This window comes from Neodiprion pinetum, chromosome 5, assembly GCF_021155775.2.
Source record: "Neodiprion pinetum isolate iyNeoPine1 chromosome 5, iyNeoPine1.2, whole genome shotgun sequence".
NCBI lineage: Eukaryota > Metazoa > Arthropoda > Insecta > Hymenoptera > Diprionidae > Neodiprion > Neodiprion pinetum.
The window spans coordinates 35,208,430-35,234,031 of record NC_060236.1 but is presented as its reverse complement, the minus strand read 5'-3'; the positions used below and the strand labels follow the sequence as shown (position 1 = coordinate 35,234,031).

General features: G+C 39.0%; 2 protein-coding genes across 8 annotated transcripts; one reads left to right on the top strand and one right to left on the bottom strand.

Annotated features, from left to right (window-relative positions):
• Positions 1 to 786: 786 nt before the first annotated feature.
• Positions 787 to 13,383, top strand: LOC124219695 (solute carrier family 41 member 1). 4 transcript variants are annotated; one of them, XM_069135939.1, is made up of 9 exons: positions 787 to 1,364; positions 7,147 to 7,266; positions 8,059 to 8,334; positions 8,418 to 8,701; positions 9,472 to 9,796; positions 10,218 to 10,512; positions 10,611 to 10,816; positions 10,914 to 11,062; positions 11,185 to 13,383. In XM_069135939.1, the coding sequence occupies exons 3-9, from the start codon at positions 8,061 to 8,063 to the stop codon at positions 11,362 to 11,364; spliced, it is 1,713 nt and encodes a 570-aa protein (XP_068992040.1). In that variant the 5' UTR covers positions 787 to 1,364; positions 7,147 to 7,266; positions 8,059 to 8,060; the 3' UTR covers positions 11,365 to 13,383. The 4 variants fall into 4 exon arrangements, with proteins under 4 accessions (XP_068992040.1, XP_046483600.1, XP_046483601.1 ...); XM_046627644.2 differs by lacking the exon at positions 787 to 1,364 and adding an exon at positions 5,046 to 5,249; XM_046627645.2 differs by lacking the exon at positions 787 to 1,364 and adding an exon at positions 5,602 to 5,846.
• Positions 13,384 to 15,610: 2,227 nt separating this feature from the next.
• Positions 15,611 to 25,260, bottom strand: LOC124219698 (solute carrier family 41 member 1). Of its 4 annotated transcripts, none has more exons than XM_046627652.2 (6): positions 24,599 to 25,260; positions 18,812 to 19,145; positions 18,487 to 18,666; positions 17,366 to 17,805; positions 16,936 to 17,156; positions 15,611 to 16,855 (listed from the first exon to the last, which is right to left on the bottom strand). In XM_046627652.2, exons 2-6 carry the CDS (start codon positions 19,094 to 19,096, stop codon positions 16,515 to 16,517), a joined length of 1,467 nt encoding a protein of 488 aa, XP_046483608.1. In that variant the 5' UTR covers positions 19,097 to 19,145; positions 24,599 to 25,260; the 3' UTR covers positions 15,611 to 16,514. The 4 variants fall into 4 exon arrangements, with proteins under 4 accessions (XP_046483608.1, XP_046483610.1, XP_046483609.1 ...); XM_046627654.1 differs by lacking the exon at positions 24,599 to 25,260 and adding an exon at positions 21,127 to 21,393; XM_046627653.1 differs by lacking the exon at positions 24,599 to 25,260 and adding an exon at positions 21,174 to 21,393.
• Between the last annotated feature and the right edge of the window lie 342 nt (positions 25,261 to 25,602).

The following is a 25,602-nucleotide window of genomic DNA, read 5'->3' as shown; positions in this document are numbered from 1 at the left end:
ATAAAATGACAAGCATCCACAATCACGGCGAGTGAATCATAATTTTACGTCGAAATACCCGAATGAAAGCCGGAAGCGTTATATTTACCTTAATCCCCGTATTTGCGCAGATCACCGATACAGGCCGGCTTGACTCCTCGACTGCGATGCAATGCAACGGCTTAAGTATGCCAGTATTAATGGTCTATGAAACGTAACAGCAAGCGCCGTAAATACTTTTCTCGTTTCATTTTTCAGGAAATTCCTGTAGCCGACGTGTTGAGGAAAATCGATTTGCAGCGTATACGCTCTCTATTAATGATAACACCTCATGATCAGTTTACTCGACCAAAAAAAGCTGTTCTTGTGAACATATGCCACGACGAAAACTAAAGTTCGAGTATAATTTTTTTTGTAAAATTACTTCAATCGCCAGACGATCTTCGATTGTGTTTTTACAATTGCAGATTGGATGGTTCTTACCTGAGTCTTTATAGATCGAAATCTGATGCGATCAATTACCAAAACGGTGAAATAAATACGTGCGTAGGATATTACTCTGATAATTACAAGCACAAATTTGACAATCGAACATAGGATTTATTGGGAAAATCCCAGCGGAGTAAAATCGGGTTGGGACATGAGCAGTACGCACAGGTTATTCTCCATCACAGATTCGAATCACTTGGACAATCCATCACTTGCATTAAATCCGAACGACAATTAGCCGGGCGGAATCTCATTACGATGACAATGAAGACAATGCCAATGACGATAGCAAAAATCACAACACCGATAAAAACGATTATAAGAATATGAATACCTTGCAGAGTACAGAGATTTCAATCATACTACAAGACTAAGTTCTATTCCGGCAACGGTCAACAATAAGACGTCGATTACTACACGTGCCAAGATTTTGCTCGACATGTAAGACCGCTTAGAAAATCATAATATTTTGCTCCAAAGTTCACCCGGCCCTTAACTGCAGGCAGTCTGAAATCCGTTTTGCTGTAAGTGCTTTCGAATACCTCAAGGTACCGAGTATACTGTGAAATATGAAGTTTTCTGTCAACTTTCCGCAGCAATAGTGATACGTTACCTCGTTTCTCTCGGTCTAATGTGTCCCATTATTTTCCTTTGGGTGTAAACAAACCGTCGCGTCGTTGTGACTGAACCTTTTGTCGGCATTCAATTCACAAGATGCTGTGAATTGGCTGTGGCGATAAATTCGTAGTTATTCGGTGTATTGAAATACATTGAAAATCGGAATAATATGTGATCAGTGCAACGTCGTCGACTGTGGGATACGAAGCTTTGTGATAAAAAAAAAAGGATTCCAAAAAATAGTGATCACATTTGGATGCAGCAGACGGATGTATACGGTTAGAAAAAAAATATCCCAACAAGTCGACTAAAATTTTTGGGTTGATTCAACCATTTTTTAATGTATTACTCACTGAAAGAAGAAGTACAAATTACAATTTAAATGTTAAAATTACAAAAATTTGTTTCATATTTACTAACAGAGATGTAACAAATAACATAAATATAAAGTGGATCTTTTAGGATATTATGTTTATTTAAATTTTTTTAACAGCGTTCGACCGGTGAACATGAGTCAGAAAATGAATCGCACGAACAATGCTGTTTGCTGGTTAAAAAAACGAAAGGTCGTGTAATATTTTTTTAAATTACTCGGAAGCGCATGAAATTGAAAGTTTGATAAGATAAATAACAGAAGGTTGTAATTGCTGACGATATATGACGATATTCGGCTGAAAATAAGGTATGCAAACTAATTACAAAATACAGTAGGCGACATTATACAAGTCTGACATTTTTGTGGGGAAAAATGTATACTTATGAAAAAATGGTGGGAAATTTATAATTGCTTGACTTTACGTTTATTTATTTTTTTTTTCCGAAAGCGATAAAAGTAACAAAAATAACTGTGTATAGTGGATACGAGCCATACGAAATTAATGCATGGGAATTAAGATTTCTTTTTCATTCAACTTAAAATAGAAACGTTGTATCCGTTCGCATAAAATCTTTAACCTCCAAATAGTTGATTCCAAAATTTGCACTAATTTCGTCGCTATTATTGAGAGAGAGAGAGAGAGAGAGAGAGAGAGAGAGAGAAAAATCTACGACCTTCCGTTACTAAAACCGTATTTTTAGGCGTTTACGACTTTAAATAGTTCCGAAACGTTTGGAGGATTTCAAAAACTTTGTCAAGCTGTAAAATTTGCAGGTGCAAGTATTTTTTTCGCTGCAGTTGTTTTCTTTTTTTTTTTTTGCTATCGTCTGTTTCGATTCGCACAACCGGTGATTAGATAATCGTCTAGAGGTATGCACACATGCTCGGCAAAGAAACGCGGTGTACAATATCAAGCAATAATTGGCAATATATTGACAAAAGATTATGAGTGAGAAGAAAGAGGGTGGAGCAAAAAGCATCTGAGAAAATGTAGCGATATAATTTATCGCGAGTGTAGATGAAAATATAAAACTGCGAGCGATTGCCACACTGCTGAAGTACAGGATCGATCGAATCGACGTTCACCAGCGTCGAGTGGTTGCACTGAATTGTGAACTTTTCAATACCCAGGTAATCTAGGCTAGGAATTAATTTTTATCGAAGCCTGGACAGAAAAATGTTGTCTCAAGTTTAAAAATCGCCATTGTCAAAGTGTGGAAACGCCGATGCACATGGTAATGTTTGACGAAGAAAATCAAGCAAAACGAGTCTGCGAAAAATAAGAATCAAAATAACGATTTATCGCACCGTGGAATCGAGCTGCAATTGTAAAATTACCGAAGCAAAACTGACCGAGCTGCGGCAAATACACGTTTTCGTATCTCAATTACACATCCATGCGTAATAATACGTACAAAATTGCACTGCAGGTGTAACACGAGACATCGAGAGAAAACCTGTGGCCATATTTATGTTACACACCGCAGTGTCAAGGTGGAAATAACGGTCAACACTTTGTTTATAATAATTATGTTACATGTTATCGACGCTGAAATTGGAAGAAGAAAATTGGTTACAAAATTCTGTTTTCACTACTATAACTATAGCCGCAAAACGAGATTGATAAGTGCGCTCCTATAGCTTGTAATGGCTCACAATAACGCGAGGTTTTTTATTGTTCTTTTACACTGGTAGAACAGGCTTGCAATTGAATCTCTGACAACGTACATTATGCTCGGGCCGTTGGTAATTTTACTCATTGCTGCATAATGCCACACACGGCGGTGCTCAATTCCACGATTAAATCAACCGTCGAGGTGTATGACAATGAATTAAGTAAGTCCAAGGCTGCTGCCAGCCGAAGGAAACGTTTCCTCAAAACTCCATTACGCATTCCGGACGAAGCGTTCGGAGCTTCTTCTCTCTTCGAGAGGAGAAAAAAATCTAATTTTTTTTGTTTTTTTTTTTTTATCTACAACGCGGCTGATTACACAAGTTTGCAAACAAAAAACTGCATAAGTTTTTTGATACTCTTTCTTATGAATTTTCACTAACCGAAACCGGGTAAAATACTCGAAATATTCCATCACGACAGGTCTATTTCACTAACTCGTGTTTGTAGTTTCATTTAAAGTGAAACTCCCGTTTAATTCGAAATCTGGTGTGTATTCTATTCTTGATTATGAAAATCCTGTGCAAAAGTGATTTCTTATTTTCATTTAATATGTATTAGAGTGAGAGTCAAGAATAAATACAAAAAGGGAACGAGAAAATGGAAAGCGGAAGCGTGTTCGGAGGAGCATCAAAGAGAAGAAGAAGGTTTCATAGGCAAAAAGAATGAGCACGGAATGTTAAGCACATTTCACGAAGATGTTGTTTGTTTAATTTTATAAGAAATATTGCTTAATTCATTGTAATGAAATGGTGTTGTTTTCATTATTTTTATGCTTTTTATTATGCGAACACCTTGTATTTTGCAAAAATACTGTACGTGATGGAGGGAAATGAAAGTCATTTTTGGATTCAGCCTACTCGAAAACGGTATTTAGCGATAACATCCCATGCAGCTGGAATAAAATATCTTTTTGCAGACCTGTGTTATCAGAAGTATAGGTTAAAAACCTCGATTAGCAGAGAGACGCGGTTCATTTCGAATACTGATTGTCCGGACTTTCGGAATAATTTTTCTTGTTCTTGTTAAACCTGATGATCCATATATTGTCAACAGATAGACTAAGTGCAAAAAATATTCCAGAAATTTCGTGATAATATCATAACGATGCAATGGTTACAAAAAATACTTTTTATTCATGCGATGTTGATGTTTATATTTTCGGGGTTTCTTAATAACTGTTGATTTAAAGAGAAAAAAATATACAAGCATATATACGTCATATTTGCTTCCGCTTGATCGAGGTTCCACTGTAATAATTAGCTATCGTACTTCAGTTAATGCGATTAGAGGAGTAGAGCAATTGATAGAAGGCCGACGAATAATTATGTCGCTAGTTTTTCGATTTGTCTTGATCAAAAAATAAGGTGGTCATACTTTGTGCGTCAGGTGATCGGCCAATTTGGGCGAGGAGGGGGAAATTCAATAATTGTTGAATAATTGTAATTTATTTATGTATGTATAATAATTGTAATGTTGAAAAATCAGGTGCTATTTCTCAGAAATTCATATCAATCAGTTGGCTACGCTGATTCAATCGTTCGATAATTACTGATACTTTCATTTACAATCGTTTTAAAAACGAAAATCTTCCATTTTCCAATTACGTGCACATGTACAGTGTATACAATGATTGTGTTAATGATAATTCGGATTTTCTTTTCCTTTTATTACTGTAGAATCAAACGAATTAAACACAAATATCGGTCAATCGATTTCGACGAAAGTTGCGACAAAATTGTTGACGAAGCGGCAAACATTAAGACAGCCAAGAATTTGCCTCGAAGAAAAAAAGTGTTATCACGCGTTATAATAGCTCAATTTTGTAGCCTATTATGAAGCACCAGACAAGATACGGTGTTCGTTTTCCAACAAACACGTACCATCCGGAACAACATGTGAAACTTTGAAACTGAGCTGACGTTCTTGCCAGACGATGAAATGGCGTTATTTCATCCGATTAAGGGATCACCGTGCCAGTTTAACGGGTCGAAAAATAATCAAGTTTCACGATTTTTTTTCGATAGTGAATTTTTTAATTTTTTTACTTTTTGTTTTAACGGTTCAACATGTCTTTGAAAAAGAGGAGTCCTCACGGTGTATACGGTTGTGGCCGTAAGTATAATCTGAAACAAAATTTGTAAAGAGATTATTAATCAGTATGAAAGCCGCTATCTTGCTGTGCAGTTTTTTCTTTTTTTTTTTTTAATCTCAATTGACAAAACGGCGGTGGTTTGTAAAAAAACTATCCGATTAATTTATTTTTCATTTTTTCTATAGTTTTTCGTTAACAAAATGTGACAATTTAAAAAAAAAAAGTTTCCATAGCAAAATAAAGAATGGCGTGAAGAACGTTGTGACCAAATTTGAGTCGGATAGTTTGAAAACTCTTCCTCTGAGAGTGTACACCGCTTTGAAAAGCCACGTTTCGAGAAAACCGTTAAAAAAGAAATATATAAAAAATAGAAGAAAAAATTAACGTATACAAATGTATTTCCTGTTCTTCACGAGTGCTTTGATTTGACGTAAAAAAAAAGTGAGACTGATTAGCGTATTTTGCCCATTGAAAAAAAAAATCGCGAAAATCAGCTATCCTTCGACCCTTTACACTAACACGATCCCTCGATCGACGATGCGAAAGGATCGATAGTTTTGCCAATAATTACGTTTATCTCTACAACCGGTTTGGAAATTCTTCATGCGGTATTCGATGTTTGTTAGCACTGGGATTTTTCATCCCATCTAGGAATTAAAAAAAAAAAAAATATATTTAAAACAAAGGCGACGGTATTGAAGAAAGGTGGGGTGAGATTCGGGGAACTCTTGGCGGGTATTACGTCCACGTGCACGGAGCGGATTGTACTTAAGGATTGATACAGAGACGATGAAACATCTTTAATTGTGAGGTGTTGCAGTGAGGCCGTCGACAGGCGGAACTTTGCAACGAGTTATCAGTGAAACGTTGTCGCTCGCGGTGGTCGGTCGGCGTTGGAGAAACGGCGCTGCTTAAAAATATCTCAGACCAGTTGAAAGTGTTGAACAGTCGTTTGTTAAAGCAGTTTTTGTCGAACCGGTTTTCTCGATTTCCTCATTCGCCAACGTTTTCGGCATCAGTATTTTTTTTTCCTTACGGTTTTCAACAGTTTACAAAAGAAATCCATAATTGAAAATCTACGATTTTCTTTGTTAAATTGTCGCCCGATATTGTTCGAATTAATTTTTCACCATCGAGTGACTCGGAAGTCCGGTCGGTAGCCTGGGAAGAGTGAGGGGGAAAAAAGATCTCGTCTTCGAATCAATAGAACACGCTGGCTCTAACTTTTTCCAACGGATTCTCACCGTAAGTAATTCAGAGCACGCAGATACTTGGGGAACGTTAGGAAAATTTTTGTTTATCCTCCGTACTTATCCTCTGATTATACGTGTATGCAGATTGTATGATGCTATAGTCGTGGCATATCTTTAATTTCGAAATCACGTGTATGGAAAGTCGAGTGTTGTATGAAAGTTGACATAACAAACGGTCCGAATTCTTTTCAAGGCGTTTGGTGAATGACAGCAGAGACTAAATATTAACTAGCGAGAAATATTCACTGTGAAAAAACTGCTTCTAAACATTTAACACGCGAAACTAGCGGGAACCTGATCGGGAAAAAAAAATATCGTAAAATCGCGAGGCGAAGATCGAAAAGAACAATTTTATTAGCTGCCGTAAAATTCCTATCCGAGACGAAGAGAGAAAGGGAGACTCCTGTTAGACCAGATTATGTTCTCAAGGAAAAAGTAATCTGTTAGACTTCCACGCGCGACGTTATTTATAATGAGCAGCGTGTTGGCCGCGGTAAATCGTGCTGCAATTTCGCTAGTTCGCAAGTTCGAAGAACATTCGTGAATGTTGCTTCAACATTGGAATAAAACGTAGTTTCGGAAATCTCTCCCAGTCAATTCTTTACGGTGATCCTATCGCGGTAGTTTACAGTCGAAAATAACGAGTTCGTTCATTTCTAAACAGATTGTGGTGGCAGAACTCTTACGGCTTGGCGGCGTCCGGAATATCAAAAAAACCTCTGCAGTGGCTTTGGTCAACTGGTATAAGATACTCAACACACGACTCGCTGCAATACACATTCCGGTGAGTTCCCCGTCATTTTTTCACTGATCATTATTCCACTGATCACCTTATTTTTTTTCTATGTCAACGGTGAACATTTTACAAAGTATTCGCCTTTTCCGTGACAAATAGTCTGTTTCCTTGAAATTGTATTACAACTGTGTAAACACTATGTATAAGTATATACATATATACATATTCATATATACTTGTCAGAAAATAAGCACATTGAGAATTTTGCGAAAAACGGATCATAGACGTCATTAAGACGACAGCGATCAAGGTTCTGAGAAAAATGGTTAAATGATAGGATAACAGTTGAACTATAATCCGAAAGAGACACCCGATCCTATTCCATTCGGTGCAATATACGTCAATCAATTCTTAGGCAACGAGCAAAACGGTTAAAAGTTGAGAAAAATATAGGCTACGTCATACGCTGGGTACACAATGTTTATTTGTAACGATTGATCGCGATGAAAGCATCGGCATGAATGAAATCGGAATTCAATCTGGAACTATGAAACTTCGACCATTCACTGAGACCCGCGGCGTATGACGTTATTTTCGTTTTGATGTTATATACTTTTTAAACGTAATTGCCCTCCGTTAATAAACGGAACGTTTCACTGACGAGAATAACAAGCGTGGCTTCACAAACACGTGCGTATGAATCTGTTCAATTCGAAGGTGATGGAATCGACTGTCAAATGTTATTCCACAGGAATGGACAATTCATTTCCACGACTACGAGCGCTGACATTCATTTCCGTTAACGTGTTCGTGATTCGGGAACGATTCCTCTTTTTTTAGATATGGTTGCTTTCCCGGATCCGGAGGACAGACCAAAACTGTTGAGCATTACAGATTTGGCCAGTCAAAACCAGAAATCGAACAAGAGCCCGGCTGACGCTCATCCCGACCCAGCACCCAAACAGGAAAATCACGCGAAGATAAACAACGATCACTCGTTTACCCTCGGTGACAATAAAGCTGATCTCACCCTCGACGTCGGTAAATTCTCCAAAAATGACTACATCGAAATCTCGAATCTTAACGCTGACGAAGTCACTGCCAAAAAAATAGCAGGTTAGTTTGGCCGGATTTTTGTCACGAAACTCTGAAGCGCGGCACACGTGGGTATTAATAGTTGAAAATCTTCACTCTTCCAGCATCACTGAAGCTCCCCTTTGGAGCTTATTCTGAAAAGAATGGTCTGCCACCTCCGAGTCCTGGAGGCGGATCGCTGTCCAGCAGCAGTTCCATCGTCACGATCACCTCGATCACAAACTCCGACCCAGATCCTGACTTTCCCGTTGGATCGCCAGGCTCTGGAGATAAGCGGAAAATTGTCAAGGCCGAAAAGTGGTACACGACAACGGTACAGATTTCCGTACCGTTTTTCATCGCTGGAATTGGCACCATCGGGGCTGGATTGGTTCTGTCGAATGTGCAGGTGGGAATTTTCTGAGTGTGATTTCTAATAATTCCTGTATTGTATTTGTCTCGCACGCCATGTTTTCCAAATCCTTCAGCATGTCACTTGACAATTGGAATGGAGTTTCTGGGTTCTGGCAGCTTAGCGAGTCTGGCGGAGCAGCGGGAGACCGATAGAGGTGAATAAAAGTTGTTTCATGACACAATAAAAGCGGAGGATAGAAATCCGCCATTTTGTATTGGATTAATGGACTACTTCGTGGCAAAGTCAAGTGGGCCCTGACTGTTTTAACGCCCCATTTCTTACGAGATGTCCCCACATCACATTTCCCGATATACAGGAACAAAAGTAATAACTATCGTGAATCAGTATTATAGTCGTATATAGATTCTGCTCCGACATTCACCTCGCTAAGCCTTCGTCCGTACCCCATATGTATATATACGTATAAAAGTAATATTATATCTGGAATCACTTTGATTTTATTGCCGTCGAGTTTAGTGGTCACCGCTGCCGATCATTAAATCGTTTTGTAGCATCGAGTGAGCCTAGCGTTTGAATGAATCGTAAAATCCTTTCACCAATATCGCCCTCTCACAGATCTTATCTTGTATCAAATTTTGCAAATACCACCAACTGTATCGGACAGATTTGTCTCAACTTGCGTTAAAAATTTTCAAATTCTGAGGATAATGCGGTTGGTACACACGTCGCGTCATCCAATTCACTCAACACACAATCGGGCAGATGTGGGTATCTTAAGCCAATGATTGAATGTTATTTTCAAGAATTGGCCGGTGTTCGTGGCCGTCAGTGAGCTCTTCATCCTTGTACCAGCTCTACTGGGTCTCAAAGGAAATCTCGACATGTGTTTAGCCTCACGACTGAGCACGCAGGCAAATATCGGCAACATGACAAGCTTCCGAGAGATCATGAAGATGATAATTGGCAACGTGGTTCTCGTTCAAATTCAGGCTTCAGTAGCAGCTATTCTTGTATCTATTTTCGCCCTCTCCGTGGGGGCGGTGATGCAGGGACAGTTCGTTTGGAACCACGCTCTTCTGTTGACCACTTCTAGCATTTGTACTGCGACCAGCTCATGCTTTGTCTTAGGTGAGTCAAAGGTCTAGATTAAAATTAATTCATTGGATACCTGTTTGTCTGCCATTTGTTTTGACAACGTTGACGCACTGCCGGCAAATAAAAGCACCGTTTACTTATTTTCCGTTGCTTGTTCTTGACGGAGTTTCATTCGCACACCTTGTAGGATCAATTGCTTGTTGACTAGTGAAACAAGCACTAGACAATGTTTGCGGCGATTCACAGTTGGAACAACATTTTCTTAACTGACATCTCGCGGTTACGAACGTCAATACATGCACGAATATGCATACTTGACACTTTACTTGAACCGGTCAAATTCAACGTATCAAATCCGAGATGAGAATCACTCCGAGAGTGATATTACGATAATTGCGTTATTGATAATCCGACCTTTCTCAGAATCACGTAACTATACTATGTGTGCTTCCAGATTTCGTAATGATCGCTGTAATTATGGTATCGCATCGCTGTAAAATGAACCCCGACAATCTTGCTACACCGCTCGCTGCATCCATTGGTGACGTAGTCTCCATCACCGTTTTAGCGACTGTTGCATCCGCACTCTTTAAAATACTGGATAATCAGATATGGATTCTCTACCTCATCCTGGGTGGTTATATTTGCCTTTTGCCTCTGTGGATATGCATAGTTCTGAAAAACAAATATACCAGAAACGTTCTGAAAACGGGTTGGACGCCGGTTTTGTCAGCGTTGTTCATTAGCGGGTGAGTGTGCCGAATTTGAAGGGGCTATAGTTGCTCGTATCTCACTTACCGACCACCTCAGTGCCAGGATCATTGAAATCGACATTTTGTGATTGCAGGCTTGGCGGATTAGTCCTTGACCAAGCGGTTGACGTCTTCGACGGCTTCGTCATATTTCAACCAATAATAAACGGAATTGGTGGCAATCTAGTCTCGGTGCAGGCATCCAGAATCTCAACACTATTGCACCAAACCTCAATCATGGGAATTTTGCCACCCCACGCAAAGATCTTCGTTTCTCCGTGGGCAGCGCTTTTCAAAGGAGGTTGGTAACATACGAAAAATAAAAAAGGGGTATTTACAGATCAGTTCACTCAGCCCTTCAGAAAATACCCGAAACTCATCAAATCTGACTTTTTTAGTACCTTACGCCAAAACAGCACGAATTCTGATGGGTATGGCAATACCTGGTCAACTGGTCTTCATCTTCACTGCAGACTACATTCAATGGGGCTACTCGACGCTGCAGATCTATTTCATACTATCCTACTTGACTGCCGCGTTATTGCAGGTATGATCGGTGAAAAAATTCCAGCGTTTCTCTTTGGTAGTTAGATACGCATAATCATTTTTCATACAGCTGGTATTCGGCATTGAGAAGATGGTTGAACGAGTTTCTCTGTTTCATTTCAGATAATGCTCTTGCTCTATATCGCTCACATAATCATTCACGCGATGTGGCGGTACAAAATTGACCCGGACAATTCTGCAATCCCGTACTTGACATCGCTCGGTGATCTTACCGGATCGTTGTTGCTGGCTGGTGCTTTCAAGATGCTGCAGTCTATCGGGTACGAATACGGTGACTATTGAAGTGTATACATCTAATATTACCGGAGAGAAACCATTAAGGCGAACGATGTGAGATCGTCACAGGCCTGGAGCTTTGACTCATGGATGACAAAATTTTATCATCGATGGTGACGGTCGACCATTAGACTGCAAGAACAAAAACGTAAATTTGGTATAGACATCATCGGAAGTGATAAGTTTCAGAAGTATATTGATTGTAAACCATGAAAAAAACCAGCGACAGATCATGGCCTCATATTCGCGCGCAAGAATCGGCGAAATATATATCTCAAATCAAGCACAAGATTCAAATGAATTGAATTTCGTTTTATCCTAAAGCAGATTATTGGCGGTCTTTAGATATTTCCCGGTCACAATATGATTTCAATGATTCATTGCCAGTGAATAGAATTGGTTTGTGAATGAATGAATATGTGAACTTTTAATGCCTGTCATATTCACCGCAGTCATTTGGGCGTGAACTAACGTGTAACTTCAGTCAAATTCATTATGTATATACCTACACACGAACTTATTGACCTATATCCAAACAAATCAATTGCCATAAAGCAATCATACGTAAATGTATCACACGAAGTACTTCGTACAGAATGGTATTTGTACCTCCGACTCTATTTACGTAATAAGAAGATGCGGTAAAATGCAAGAAAGAAAACCGTGAAGTGCAAAAAAAAAAAGAAGCTCAGTGACTTAGGTTATATGGATCTACTGTAATTGAATGTATGAACAAATATTAATCCTCATTATGACTCGGGGATGTTTTAAAGCACACAAGAAAGAGTTCAGTATATTTTTCAGATATTTGATAGGTGAATAATGATAACAGTCATCTAATGTCGTGAATGTAATTTTAGTTTCACGAAATGAAGGTCACTGTGAATTTTTAAACGGAATCCGTACGACAAAGGAGAATTTTATTAGAATCGTTTGCAGTTGTTTACCGATTTGATGTGACGGACGATTGAAAGCTGATACAATTTGGGTGAAATCTTAGAACTCTGTGCAAAAGAAATTCGAATAATTCAAACGTGTTGCTGAATTAATTGTGAAATGAATATGATTTTTAAAACTTCGCGTAACCGAAATTAAGGGGGTATTCTAGTGTAGAGGCATGAATTTGAGGTGTTTTTTGAAGTGCTATAAACAAAAAACAAAAAATATTTTTACCATCCATTTTTTTATCAGGCGTTTATTATTATTTCACGATTACAAAAAAAAAAAACAAGTCAAAAAATACAAAATTGAAAGTGCTATGAGTTGTTGAAGTGGGGGGTACAAAAAAAATGGCGCGCCAATGTTGTCACGATTGCAAGCATTTTCAAAATCAGAAAAAAAAAAAAAAAAAAGATTATTAATCTACATAAATGCAGCTATCGTACTAACTAAAAAAAAGTCGAAAAAAAATTTTTTTTTGCCAAATTACGGCTGTCCGAAAAAATAATACGTTTTTTTTGACTTTTTTGGACGTTTCTGAATTTTTTAAAAATAGTAAAAATTATTATTTCGTTATAATAATAGTTCGTGCGATAGAGACATGTATTGAGAAGATTCTCACCAAATTTCAAGTAAATCGGTTCAATAGAACTTGAGAAATCATGTCAACCGTTTTGAAAAATGTAGTTTTGAGAAAAACGCGTTTAAAGTTTCGAGTAAAATTCGTTCCAGCCGAGCCAGTATTGAAGACGTGTCACTAAAATAGCTATATCTCTGAAAATAATTGAAATTTTGACTTGTCCTTTTAAGGACACATTCTTGAAAGGTTAAGCTTTGAAAATATAAAAAAAAAAAAAATCGATTTTTTCAAATTTCTACACTAGAATACCCCCTTAAGTAAAGTTAATCACGTGTTCCACGATAAACCTGGCGCCCACAAAACATACAAGATATATCATACGTAATAGTAAATTATTTATTTAAATATGAATTGAAAATTATTTACAATCGTTCACAGAATAATTACATAGACATGTATATACACCCTAAAGTAATTTGTAATATAAACTGCAACTTTGAATTGTATTATTTTGTAAACTCATTTTGTTATCTCATCGATCCAACATTTATGTTTTAATGAAAATATATTCAGATCAATATTATGAGATGTTTCCGTCTTTTATGCGTTCTTAGTTTGTTCAACCTTTTATCCGAAAAAATCTGCACGTAGCTAACAAGAAACAATATTTGTTTGTTCATGGTATTTTATCCGATAGCTTATCATGACAGTAAAGCACATGAACCTTCGTGTGTTGAAAAATGTATGCTATTTATAGTTATCTGCTAGCAGAAAAATAGCATTTCCATTACGTATATAGTTATAACTAATGCCACCTAATACGAAGAATTCTGAATTATCGGGAAAGCTGCACTACGTCGAACCTAATGTTAATTCTCGCAAGGAAGTATTTAGTACTTCACACTTTAATTATGCAACCGTGAAATGGGATTCCGAATATGATGAAGACATGTATCTTTCGTTATACGGTATAACTTATACCAACCTACCCAAGCAAACAACCCAAATGACAACCCAACAAAAAAGTGGCGGGACCGCAACGTGAGAAAGGTGATTCCACAGCCCTCTTCTTCTTCTTCCTCTTCTTCGCCTTTGATCGCTCGTTGACTGGAGAATCTAGCAACGGTTTGGTTAACGGTTTCCAGCAGAAATATCTGTACCATAACGCTGTGGAAGCACGTATACGATTGCTGAGAGGTCGAGAATAGTGCATTGTGTAACAAGGAGGCAAACTCGATATTTGCGGGCCGAGCGTAAGTTTGCAATACGATTTGCAGGTGAGCCGGAGACAAATATAGCAAATACGCGAGGCGAAAAGACCGTTGCCTTCTTGCTGCACACGATTCTCTATATAGCAATAGTGTGTTACGCGTTTATTCACGAAGCGTGAAATTGAAGTTAGGGTTGCGTAATGTCAGATTTTTTTGAGACGGTGCGAGCACGTAGTCCAGAAAAGATCACTTTTAACTACTTAAAAGTGGTCTTTTTTGTACTACGCGCATGCGCATTTGCAGACACACTCGATCGTCGTAGATACGGGTACTTTATTGTACGGAAAACACGCATGGAAAAACGCGTAAAACATGCTCAGGTTATATAAAGGTATAATCGAATTTAGTTTTCAATTATAATTGCGAGTTTCGTATGTGCATGAACAAGCTGGACGCGACTTACTTGCACTGTTGCGCGCATTCATTTGATACCTGTGTGAAACACCCGCTTACGCTACGTCTAATTGTATCTCTATGAAAACTGGCGCTTTTCACGAAGCTCATAATCAGTGAACCTTGCGAATGAACAGTGCTTCGCATTTTTAGGCTCGGTGGCGTCACCTTCTTTCTCACATCTTATCTGTGATCAAAGAAATCAGAGGTAAGATGCGGATTCCTGCCGGAAATGGTAGTTTATATACACGTCCTGTAACTCTGATAGTGGGGTGCCATAGATGACTTTTCTAACGGAATCAGATTCCGTTGTTCAGTTTAATGTCGTTAGGATTGCTGCAATCGAGTGATGATCTGTTCAACAGTGTGTGCGACAACGATGGCAATAGTAACGCATGCGCAGCATACCCTAATCACGGTCACTTGCAGTTTTGAAACACATCGACATAGGCGTTTTGGCTTTATTTACGGCCAAAAAAAAGAGAAAAATCACAATGTGACTCTCACAATGTCCACTAGGGTAGCTCTGGTGACGTTAATCCCAGGTTGATGGCGTTCGTCCGTTATTATTGCTATCGTATTCTCCTTCTTAAATTTAAAAAACCTGACCAAGTTTTTTCACAGTAGTGCTCCACGCTAAATTTCCCTTGCATATACGATGGAGATTTACGTTCATAGGTAGGGTTACCCGGTTCCTGCGGAAACAATTAAATAATAGTAATAAAAGTAAGGAAATATGTCAAAAAATTACAACAATCGCTAGATTGTTGAGCTTGGATTAATTTCTTTGCTGGTGATCGTTCTGTATCTGGATACGATGACCGAGGGATACAGAATCCTCAACAAGTTTAATTTTGACTCAAGAGCTTGTGATTTTTTCATTATTCCTTCCTAATCGTGCGCACCACGTATGGTGTGTACGTTCAATACGTACTTACACAGGTGTACTTATAAAAGAATGAAAAACTATATTTTGACATAAAGTAACAACGCAAGAGTGATCAATTCGCCGCATTATTCGGATTAATAAACATAATAGAGCGTGAAATAGATTAAAAAAGAGTTGATATTTCATCCACAGCTTTTTATTAATTTAGTCTGTGTGATCCTTTGGTAATTTTCCACCGATTTTTGGTTATTTATTCATTTATTCATTTCCCCAAGTAAATAAAACTTCGCTGTATTTTCGCATGCTATGCTGCAATCCGCTATATTCACTGTAGCCAAGTAATAGTTGTAACCATAATAATTATTATTAAATAAGTTTTTCCTGCTATACTCGTACCTGCGAATACAGTCATTTTCGTTATGTTCAGTTATCTGCATTATTTATATATTTTGGTTTTAATGGCATTCGAGACTTTTACCGCTAAGATAATTTTGGCCTTCAAGAATTACGGTCGTTGGTTGCTAACCTTTCAACAATACATACTTTACTATATACACGTAAAACTACTGAAAAATATATTCTTCTCTTATATCCATTTGACAATTACTTATACTGCTATGTATTGTAGGTTTTTAAATTTGCTTTCGAAGTTTTTCCACGAGTATATTGTATAATTCGATATAACATCATACGCACACTGACGTATAAGTATCGTTTACGAATAGAAATTTCAGCTCATTCTTCGAATAAATAAAAAATCCTTGGGGGAACTGGAGGGTGCCTGTAACACCGAATAATAATATCATTGAATGGAAAATATTTTACCTCCAGCAATAAGTGATCAAGACCACGAGTGAAAACAAAGACTTTCCGTATAGATGACAATTGCAATTGCAGTTGGTTTGTCAACAGTTCGCCGTTACCCGGTAAAAGAACCTTTAATTTTATCGTCTGAGGTTTGAGGTATTGAAGGATTTATTCAACGTCACGCTGAACCAACATCGACAAGTCACCATTTCTCGGATTGGCAATATGCGTGGAGATAAGTTAACCTGGGAGACTATTTGCCAGCATACTCTTACGGTTAAGGTGAAAGGGGTAGGTCAGAGTCCTGATCTCCGACGAGGTAGAGGAATTGAAATGCTATTGCCAATAAGCTGATTCCGAGAAGATCACCCATCGCGGTGAGGTACGGAATAGCAGAATTGTCGGGGTCGATTTTTCGTTTCCACATCCAGTGGATCATTATGTACGCAATGTAAAGGAGAGCCGCTACTTGAAGTAGAGCCGCGCAAAGGTACACGAATACGAAGAGCGGTGTCAGGGATGCGTTGCCATCCTTCATGTAATTTATAAGATATATGAAGATCACGTGACCCGGTATCACCATCGCCATCAGGACTCGAGTAGTCCTGGCATGCATACCTGAAAGCGAAAAGGTTGTCCGGTATTATTAGATGCGCGAATCGAGGAAGATGGAGATGGCACTAATCTAACGTTCCAACCTTTTCCAAAAAAGTTCGCTATCGGCGTGATGAAGATTACCGGATGAGCGAGACCCGGTGGTATCAGCAAAGTTCCGAGGTCAGCCTGCTTGTGAAGGGCTGTGGATATTCGGCTGGCTTGTACCGCGACCAGGTTACCACCAACTCCGTTTATTACTGGTTGGAAAACTGTCAGGTTTTCGAAGCGGGACACCATGAACTCCAGAATTAGTCCTCCACAACTGAATTCACAGTAATTAATCGTTAATTGTTGGAGCAGCATGCGCTTTGCTATTGTGGGAGTTTTCACACCTTATAAGTGACTTCAAGGTCAATTGTACGCGATAGAAAATGTATCGGAATGCACTGGATTACTATAGTGAGTTGTAGCATTGATAAAGGAAACTATTGACAGATAAATCCGGACTCGTGAAAGCGGATATTTCTTTACCTGCTTATGAGCATAGCAATCATGACTGGCGTCCAGCCGGTGTAGAGAACATCGTTGGTGTGTTCATTTTTTTTTGCAATCCAGACCCAAAGTGGTGTGACCAGAACGTAGCAGGCTATAATTAGAGGCGCGAGCCAGTCTTGTTTGTCAATGGATTCGTAGAGTATTGTTGAAATCCAGGATAGGAGGGCCAAAGAGGTGATGTCCCCTAAGCTGGCTGCGATTGGCGTTGCCACGTTGTCGGGATTGATGTGACAATGTCGTGAAAAAACAATCACTCCAGCGGTAATCAAACCAAGGACAAACGACGCAAGCGACGCTGTAACAAGACTGCTAGCGCAGAGGAGATACGCGTGGTCCAGTGATACGGTTCCGTTCCGTAATGCCCCCATCACTATGGCGACTACTGAACCCAAGAAACCAACGACTATTGCTTGGCACTGTAGGGGCGAAAAAGATTACGATGAAAGATTACATAGCGTGACGCTGGAGTTCATAATACGTCATTGCTGGCTGTGGGTCTGTGTTTTTCTTTCCCGAAGATACCTTATAAAATTTAATGGGATGAGCAATATTCGACGATGCTCTTTTATACCTGGTCCTTTGTATCTCATTCTTTTCGAATCAAGTAAAAACATTCAACCGAAAACAAAGTTAGCTCTTTGATCAGAGATCATATTATCGAGTAGTCAAACAAGCCAGAGACAGTTTTGAAACGAAGGCCAAAGAGCTATACGTCAGAACAGAAGAGCAAACATTAAAGCAAGATAATGTGCTTTGAGGATCTCGCAAGTTCGCATTATATTCCGAAATTTGATGTCGACTTTAGCAACACACGCCCGTTAAGAGTTCATATTTATTTCAAGTTGCGCGAAGAAAACGTGCACCTGGTGAGCAGCTGGCGATAATTTTCACAGCCGTAGCTTAAGTAAGAGAAAAATGTGTTTATGTACTTGCCTACCTCATTAAATGCGTCACATCTACAAATGTTTTTATTATTTTACCATGTCTAAAATTAAGCGCTAGAGCATTGTAGATATGCATTATCGTTTGACAGTGTGGTAGGTCGGAAATGCATCGTTTGTTTGTCTTTGTCTGAAATATTTTTTTTCCATCATCACCTGAATCAAGACAAGGTTTCCCACTATCATGGATGATTGCTGTTTCGGTGTATCCATGTGTCCGAGGTTTGCCTGAGTAGAGAGTCTCGATGCCAAGGTCATTTCAAGGTTACCCTTAAGTCCCAAGAGTGCCGGTACCAAGATCATCAGTTCGTTTACTCTTTCAAACACCACCCAATGCTGCAAGAATTGAATCATCGTCTGTTAGCTGTCGCTCGATTGTGCTTCGGTCAACATCGCAGCGCGCACTTTGCAGCGCGTGTTGCTTATCAGTATTAAATTTCACATCAGGATACCAAGAATTTAGCTTTAGAAATTTTCGTACTTGAACCAAATCCAAGACCAAGCCCGCACCGACCATTCCCAGCCCGGCAACCAGAAACGGTATAAAAACTTGGATGGTGATTGCCAAGTATGATTCCATAGGCTCATCATCAGCACCATTGCCATAAAGTTTACTCTCCACCACGATGTCGGGAAGACGATTTCCGTCCCCATCTTCAAGCATGCTGACCTCTGCCCCTTCCTCGGCAGATGACAGGGCCGACGAGGCACCGGCTCCAGGGTTTGATTCGGAAGCGGTGCGCGAGCGGCCACCCGTCGGTGTCATCCTGTACGAATGTCTTTTGTTGTATAGTAACGACTCTTTACATTGCCCACTGGAAAATTAAAAGATACCTCGTATTAATGTGAATTCAGAGCTGCTCGGCCTGTGCTGCGGTCCAGTATTCGTCAATTCGGCACTGAGAGAAATTTTTAGTTCCGGTTACCGCTCAGTCCGCAACTATTTTCATTTTTTACCCCAATCGAAAAATATAGTTCCAGGTACAAAATGAAAATTAGTGTTCTAGCTGTTACCAGAAAGTCTAGTATCTGTTAATATTCTTTCTCATTATGATCACTGTTACTATATTTTATTGTAACTGTTGCAAAAATTTAATCCTTGTGCGACAATAAATTGATGTTAAAGCCTTATTTGAACTAAAAAAGTACAGTAAACCGAACAAAGTGATTTTGCGTTGCAATTACTGGAAAATAGGATCGACAATAGCGCAAAATGGTTACGTGTACCTCGTTTTTCGTAATTCCAACATTATTCAAACAGTTTTGTTAACGATACCTGTTTTGCTGAATTTTTCTAGTTACTGTAACAAATGAAATTTTTCTCAGTGGGATCAGTTTGGTGACAGCAGCGAGCACCGTGAGAGGTAGTGAAATTGTATCATCTTCATTCATATGCTAGCGTAAATACTTGTGCCGTGGGTACTTTATAACTGAATAGATTCACTTCGGCCATAGTGTGCGGATCGGTGAGCTCGATTTGTATAGCTTGCACCGTTCACCGAGGCTCATCTAACAATAAGTTTTCAAGTTCAATCTTAACGAAACGTTACTTTTCAATCTTATAATAAGCTATCCGTATATTGAACGATACGTGAATTTAGGAACTGATATTGCATTTAGAATCGGGCGGATCACTCTTGAATATTTGAGAATTCTTAGGCAAATTTTACGAAAAAATTACTGAAAAATTCCACATGCCCATAAATACACTTATACCTTCACTACGTGTGATTATATTATAACAGTTTTGTAGCTTTTGTCACTTTCACTTCACTAAAAAATATCCCCATGGCATTCGTTAAATGGGTGGACTGACGAGACAATGGAAATGTCGTTATGAACGTCATACTTGTCGAACTTGATGTATATCGTTGGGGAATAGTTGGGATGTTTTTCTGGCGGCTGCTGTACCGGAAGTGAATGTACCTGACCCTCTATCATCTTACGACTGGGCCTAACTCCGGCACATACTACCAATATATAGCAATTGTTCTTCGACAATGATAAGACTTTCCATACCAGTAGTCATACTCTCCTACCTCGCTACACGCTTCTCCGAGTTATTTAAGATACAAATAAAGGAATTGCGTAATTAACAATGCGGCGCCTGGCAAGAAGAAGAGTTGTAAATCTAACGAGAGCTCTGTGCTTGCCTATCTCTCGCGGGTCTTTCTCACTTGTCAACATTCGTCTTTCTTTAGTCTATCAATTCAATTACAGTGCAGATTCTGTCCCTTGCTTAGTAAGGATGTACAAAATTGGCAGTGATCTCAAAAACTTTTTGCAACCTTAGCTCTCGCGACTTTCGATGAGTACCACCGGCTGTCTAGAATCAGACAGCGTACTCTGAGGTACCACGATGTTTATAGCTTTTCAAAATCATAAGTCAAAGTGTACCTAAGGAACTGTAAAGTCTACCATTGCATTTTTGCATTTCAAAGTAACTCAGTGAATAGTCGAATCAACAGGTTTTCTGATAGCACATCCGTTAATCCCTCGAAATTGTTACATTTGGACACATACTTACCGAAGAAAATAATAAACCCGATAAAGAGTTAACCATAAGTGTTGAAAATATAAAATATGCAATAGCAATAATTGACCGTGAGTCAAGAGATGAATAGATTAGTATGAGTGCTGGCGATCAAATTTATAAGCAGCTTCAATCATACAATTGACATTTGCGTTTCTTATTACAAAATGAGGTTATCAGAGCAGACTATGAATCTGGTTGTTCAACTAGCCATGTGCTTTCATTCTGGAGGGGTTAACGTCAAGCCCCTGATGTTTCATTACCATTATATAGACGGCTGTTGCACAGTGGCACTGCACCCTCTCCATACCTTATTTTTCTGATCTGATCCCCGATCTACGAGAATTTATTCCAATTCTTCTCCTTGTCCAGAGACTCAGTTGTAAGTCTTTGGTTAAGGCACGGATTGGCTCGGTTCCCGAATAAGGTCGTGATAGTGGACGTCCTTAGTTTCCAGCATGGATGGAATTTTCTGGAGGCCAGGAACAGGCCAGCGCGTCATGAGGTTACATCGCGACTGAAGACGATGCTTCGTTCGAGTCGTCTGTAGCATGTCTAGGCCAGACTGAGAAAACACCCATGGAGCAGCCGCGACATTATTGATCCGCCACAATACGAGTTATACGTGAAGATAGTGGAGGACGACCATCCGATTTTCATTATATTGCATATCATTCTGGAAAATCGGTTGCATGCTATGTCGCAATCAATATTTTCAAGATAAAAAAACATGGACGATCTTCCCTCTGTCATTACAATTTTTTTCCTGCATTGCATTGTTTACAACTCTTAACTGATAACCGGAAAAAGCTCAAATTTCAAATTCAACTGTTCATTCGCTCGCTATGTCTTCTGTGTAATCTAGAATCATAGTTGGAGCGTTGCTGATTTTCTACAATCTTTTGGTATTTGACCTCACCAATTTAGCGGTACGTAAACCAATGGATTCGAGGTGTTGTACTTATTTGCGTCCTGCTTTCTTGACTGCGCGTATTTCTTTTGCGAGAAGATTTAATTATTAGCTTCTGTATTAAATGCTGTCTACTGGGGCAGCATTGAGCAAAAAACAGATTACTTAATCAACAACTCCAAAATCTAAGTTGTGCAAAGTTTACACTATAGGCAAATTTGAATAACTTTGGGACTCTTTTCAAGAAAAGCACTTACACGAATAGTTTTTTGCGCCATATGGACGAAGTTTCCCGTATCCAGGCAATCTTACCACAATTGACGGAAGTACAAACGTTCAAGGCAATTGTTGAATCGCTGGATTTGTTTCTGGTACCGTAATAAAAAAATCGAAACGACACGTTATACGAACACTCCTAATTGTCGCGTAAATTCCACTCGGCAATTTATCTACGCGACTCTCAACTGCTAGAACAAAACGGTTTACTCAATTTAGTCTGATGCTCAAAGACCGGGTAGCTTATGGAAGATGAGTATCTCTACGGTATGCAAATTCAGGACTAACCAATTTATGTGGAATGCATCTGTTCTCCGATTTCTCTACATATCCGCGAACGAGATGACAAAAGCTCAACGATACCAAGTATGGTTCAGCCTAGGTCGCCTACTCCATTGAATCAGAGAAGTTTCTTATGCAATTCGAGGTTAGTATATGAACAATATTCTCTTTTTCGGTCGGATGAGCAGTCAATTATGTCACGACTTCTCAGTGATCGAAACTATTTTTCTGTCTTTAAATAAAGGTAATTCGTGTTAAGTTGAAGTAAGTTCGGTCAAAATTCTGTCAGGAAGTCGTAGTTTGTTAAGTAGAGAATTGCTTTGACCAATGTACGTACGTACGTACGTACCGTCAAGCTGAAACTCCAAAGACGCCGAGTTCGTATTGCTTAGGCCAGAAGTTGTTAAGCGGTTAATTTGTAACCGGAAGTGTTACTTTTGAACCTCTTATACCCATCGCTCTTAAGAATGAAATCGTTCTAAATGATGGTTTTGGTAAGTGAGTCTAAGGTCGTACGTGGGTGATCGATCCTCCGTCCAACAAACTTGAATATAGTTTTCGATTCGTAAATCGCGAGACCAGTATTGATAAACCAATGCATAGGAATTTCTGACCTTGTTAACAAAATCAAGTTTACGGAGATGGGCTTACGAGCGAACATGTAAGAGCGACGAATTCTACTTACAGGTATTCAAATCATTCGTAATCTCACGGTCGTGCCAACTGTTACGAACCGTATTTACGCGGTCTCACATTGCCTTATGTTGTTCTTTCAAATACACAAACAACTGCTTACAAACCAGTGGAAAACATGGATTTCCTAAACGTAAGCAAGAGTCTTCAAAAGTTGGATATCACTTGTCATCATCATATTTAGTTGAATTGATTCTCATCTCTGGTCTTCCTGTCTTCATTCATAACTGACAACACACGTGTGCAGGTCAAGTCAATGTCTTAACTAGGTCTACCAGTCGTTGAGAAGGACGCAGAGGAACTGCTTCCAGCTGGCAGACCGACAGTTAAATGCCAGTGGAGATGATTTAAACCCATAGTACAATCCGTAATAGACTTATCTGATTGACATTGCAACCAGATTCATGGTCAACAGTTAGCCATTAACCTCCCAGAGTGCACCTTACGACGACTTTGCATTGATGTGCCAAGAACTAATACCGCTGCAGATGATTACTCAAAGCTGTCTCTGAATCGCTTACGATGGGTAACTTTCCGGTTTAATTGTATTACGTATGCAAATAAGCAAGTGTAGAACTGAGTCTAATCACCAATGGTGCCTGTATCTCATATAAAACTCATATATTATCTACTAAATACTTCTGACCAACCAATCAAATTGGACTGCAATACAACACACTACACGGAATACAAAATATTAACTGCCAAAAGAACTGTTACTGGTACTACGATCATTTGCAGACGTACGAATTGGTGACTCTACTGTTTTTCTACCTTTCTCTAATGTGCGACACACAAATTTTCTGCAAGTCATTAATAGTAGCAACGTAATTGTCAAACGTATTCATTTTTTGGAACCACTGTTACAATATTAATGCTAGCGTCCCACCTTCTGAGGTTGTAATTTCAATTGTTAACCCAATCGAAGGTGAAGAATAAAAAAATAAGGTTGAAAATCATTGGGATGGACACTAATTTCTAGACAACAAGCTGCACCAATATTTAAGATTCGCGGTAAAAACGTTAAGGCAGCGATGACATAGCTGCTTGCGTTCCTTTTTTTACGCAATTCTCGGATGCGATGCTGCTGATACCGATCAGCCACCTTATTGTTTCCAAGGAATTAAATTTGAAAAGGCTCATATCAGTTGCAGCACTGTTGGTGGGATATTTTTGCAAAATGGTAACGCTAATATAACATAAAGTATATCTCTAAAGGCAAGTTCATCTTCTTAGGCTTACAATTAGTGAAAGGTATGTGTACTGTGACGTAAAACTGGCATAACTTAGAAACAATTATGAACATATACGTTAATTTGATTTTGTTACTTTTATAAAACTTCGCCCAAGAAGCCGAAGTTTCTTACGAATATACATTCGATCTACACCTGTTCAAAAATACTTCACGAAACAAGAGTTCGTTTTACCCTCGAGCTACCTCAGCCACCCATCTCAAGTGGTGGTCCAAGAGACAATGAGTAATACCGTTAAAGAATGCCATCGTCAAACGGATCACATGTAACATGTACGTTGTCACATTTTGTACTACGTTACAAACGAAATCTTCTACTTACGACGATCACTGGAGGTCAGCTGTGACATTTCTTCCTCACCTCAATGAACGTGGAGTTTTTCCTCTGATTTCGCATTTGATCAATATTTGTAAATCAAGTAATTCGGCAATGGAACTTGAAAATCGGCAACATTTTATAAATATTCACCACTCATTTTAAACAAATAAACGGATTTCTGTTCTTTTTCTCGTGTTTTGTTTACCCGCTTTTTATCTTCTTCGTATTTAAACTTTATATTTTCCAATTGAAGAGGATATTTTAATTTATTTATTAAAGTTTTGTCGCACCAATTCTAATCGACTGAATAAAGTTGTCACGTACTGCTTTTATACATATCAGCAGTTCACCCCATTCAGGTCGGAAAAAATGTCTCCTCTCTCTCTACAACTGTGTCAGTAAGAGTAACTTGGTTGCAAGAAGATAAAAGAAAAAAAAAATGAAAAAAATGGAAAACTCCCTGGGATCGCGAGAAGGGAGAAAACGGAGTGAGACGAAGAGGCTGTAAAACGTTGCCCGCGACGACTGAGTTAATCCTTACTGACGGATCCAACTATTTCATTCCCAGTTGGTGTTACGCTCGTCGTTTGATCGTTGCTATATAGGTATAATGCGTAACAGTGATGTATGCTCCACACCGTTCGATGTTGGACATAGCACTGGTGAATAAAACTTAGCAAGTTGTTGATTTGAGGAGGAGGAGGAGGAGGAAGAGGAGGAGAAGGAGGAGGAGGGTGAGAAGTTGGCACGGGGTTCTTGTTGCGTATGTATATACTTTGGATCGAGTACGGAGCAGCCGAAGTTTGCGAATGAGAATTAAGGTACTACAAGAGCTTGAGGTGTGGGTGGATGGTGGACATAACGCGTCGCGACGAACGACTTGGTAAGCAAATAATTATGAACGACTAACCGACTCTTATCCAACGATGAAAAGGCGGAAAGGGCTTCTTGAACACACGCTTGTTGTCCTCATTCTTCCAGACTCAATCATCGCTACCGTCTTCATC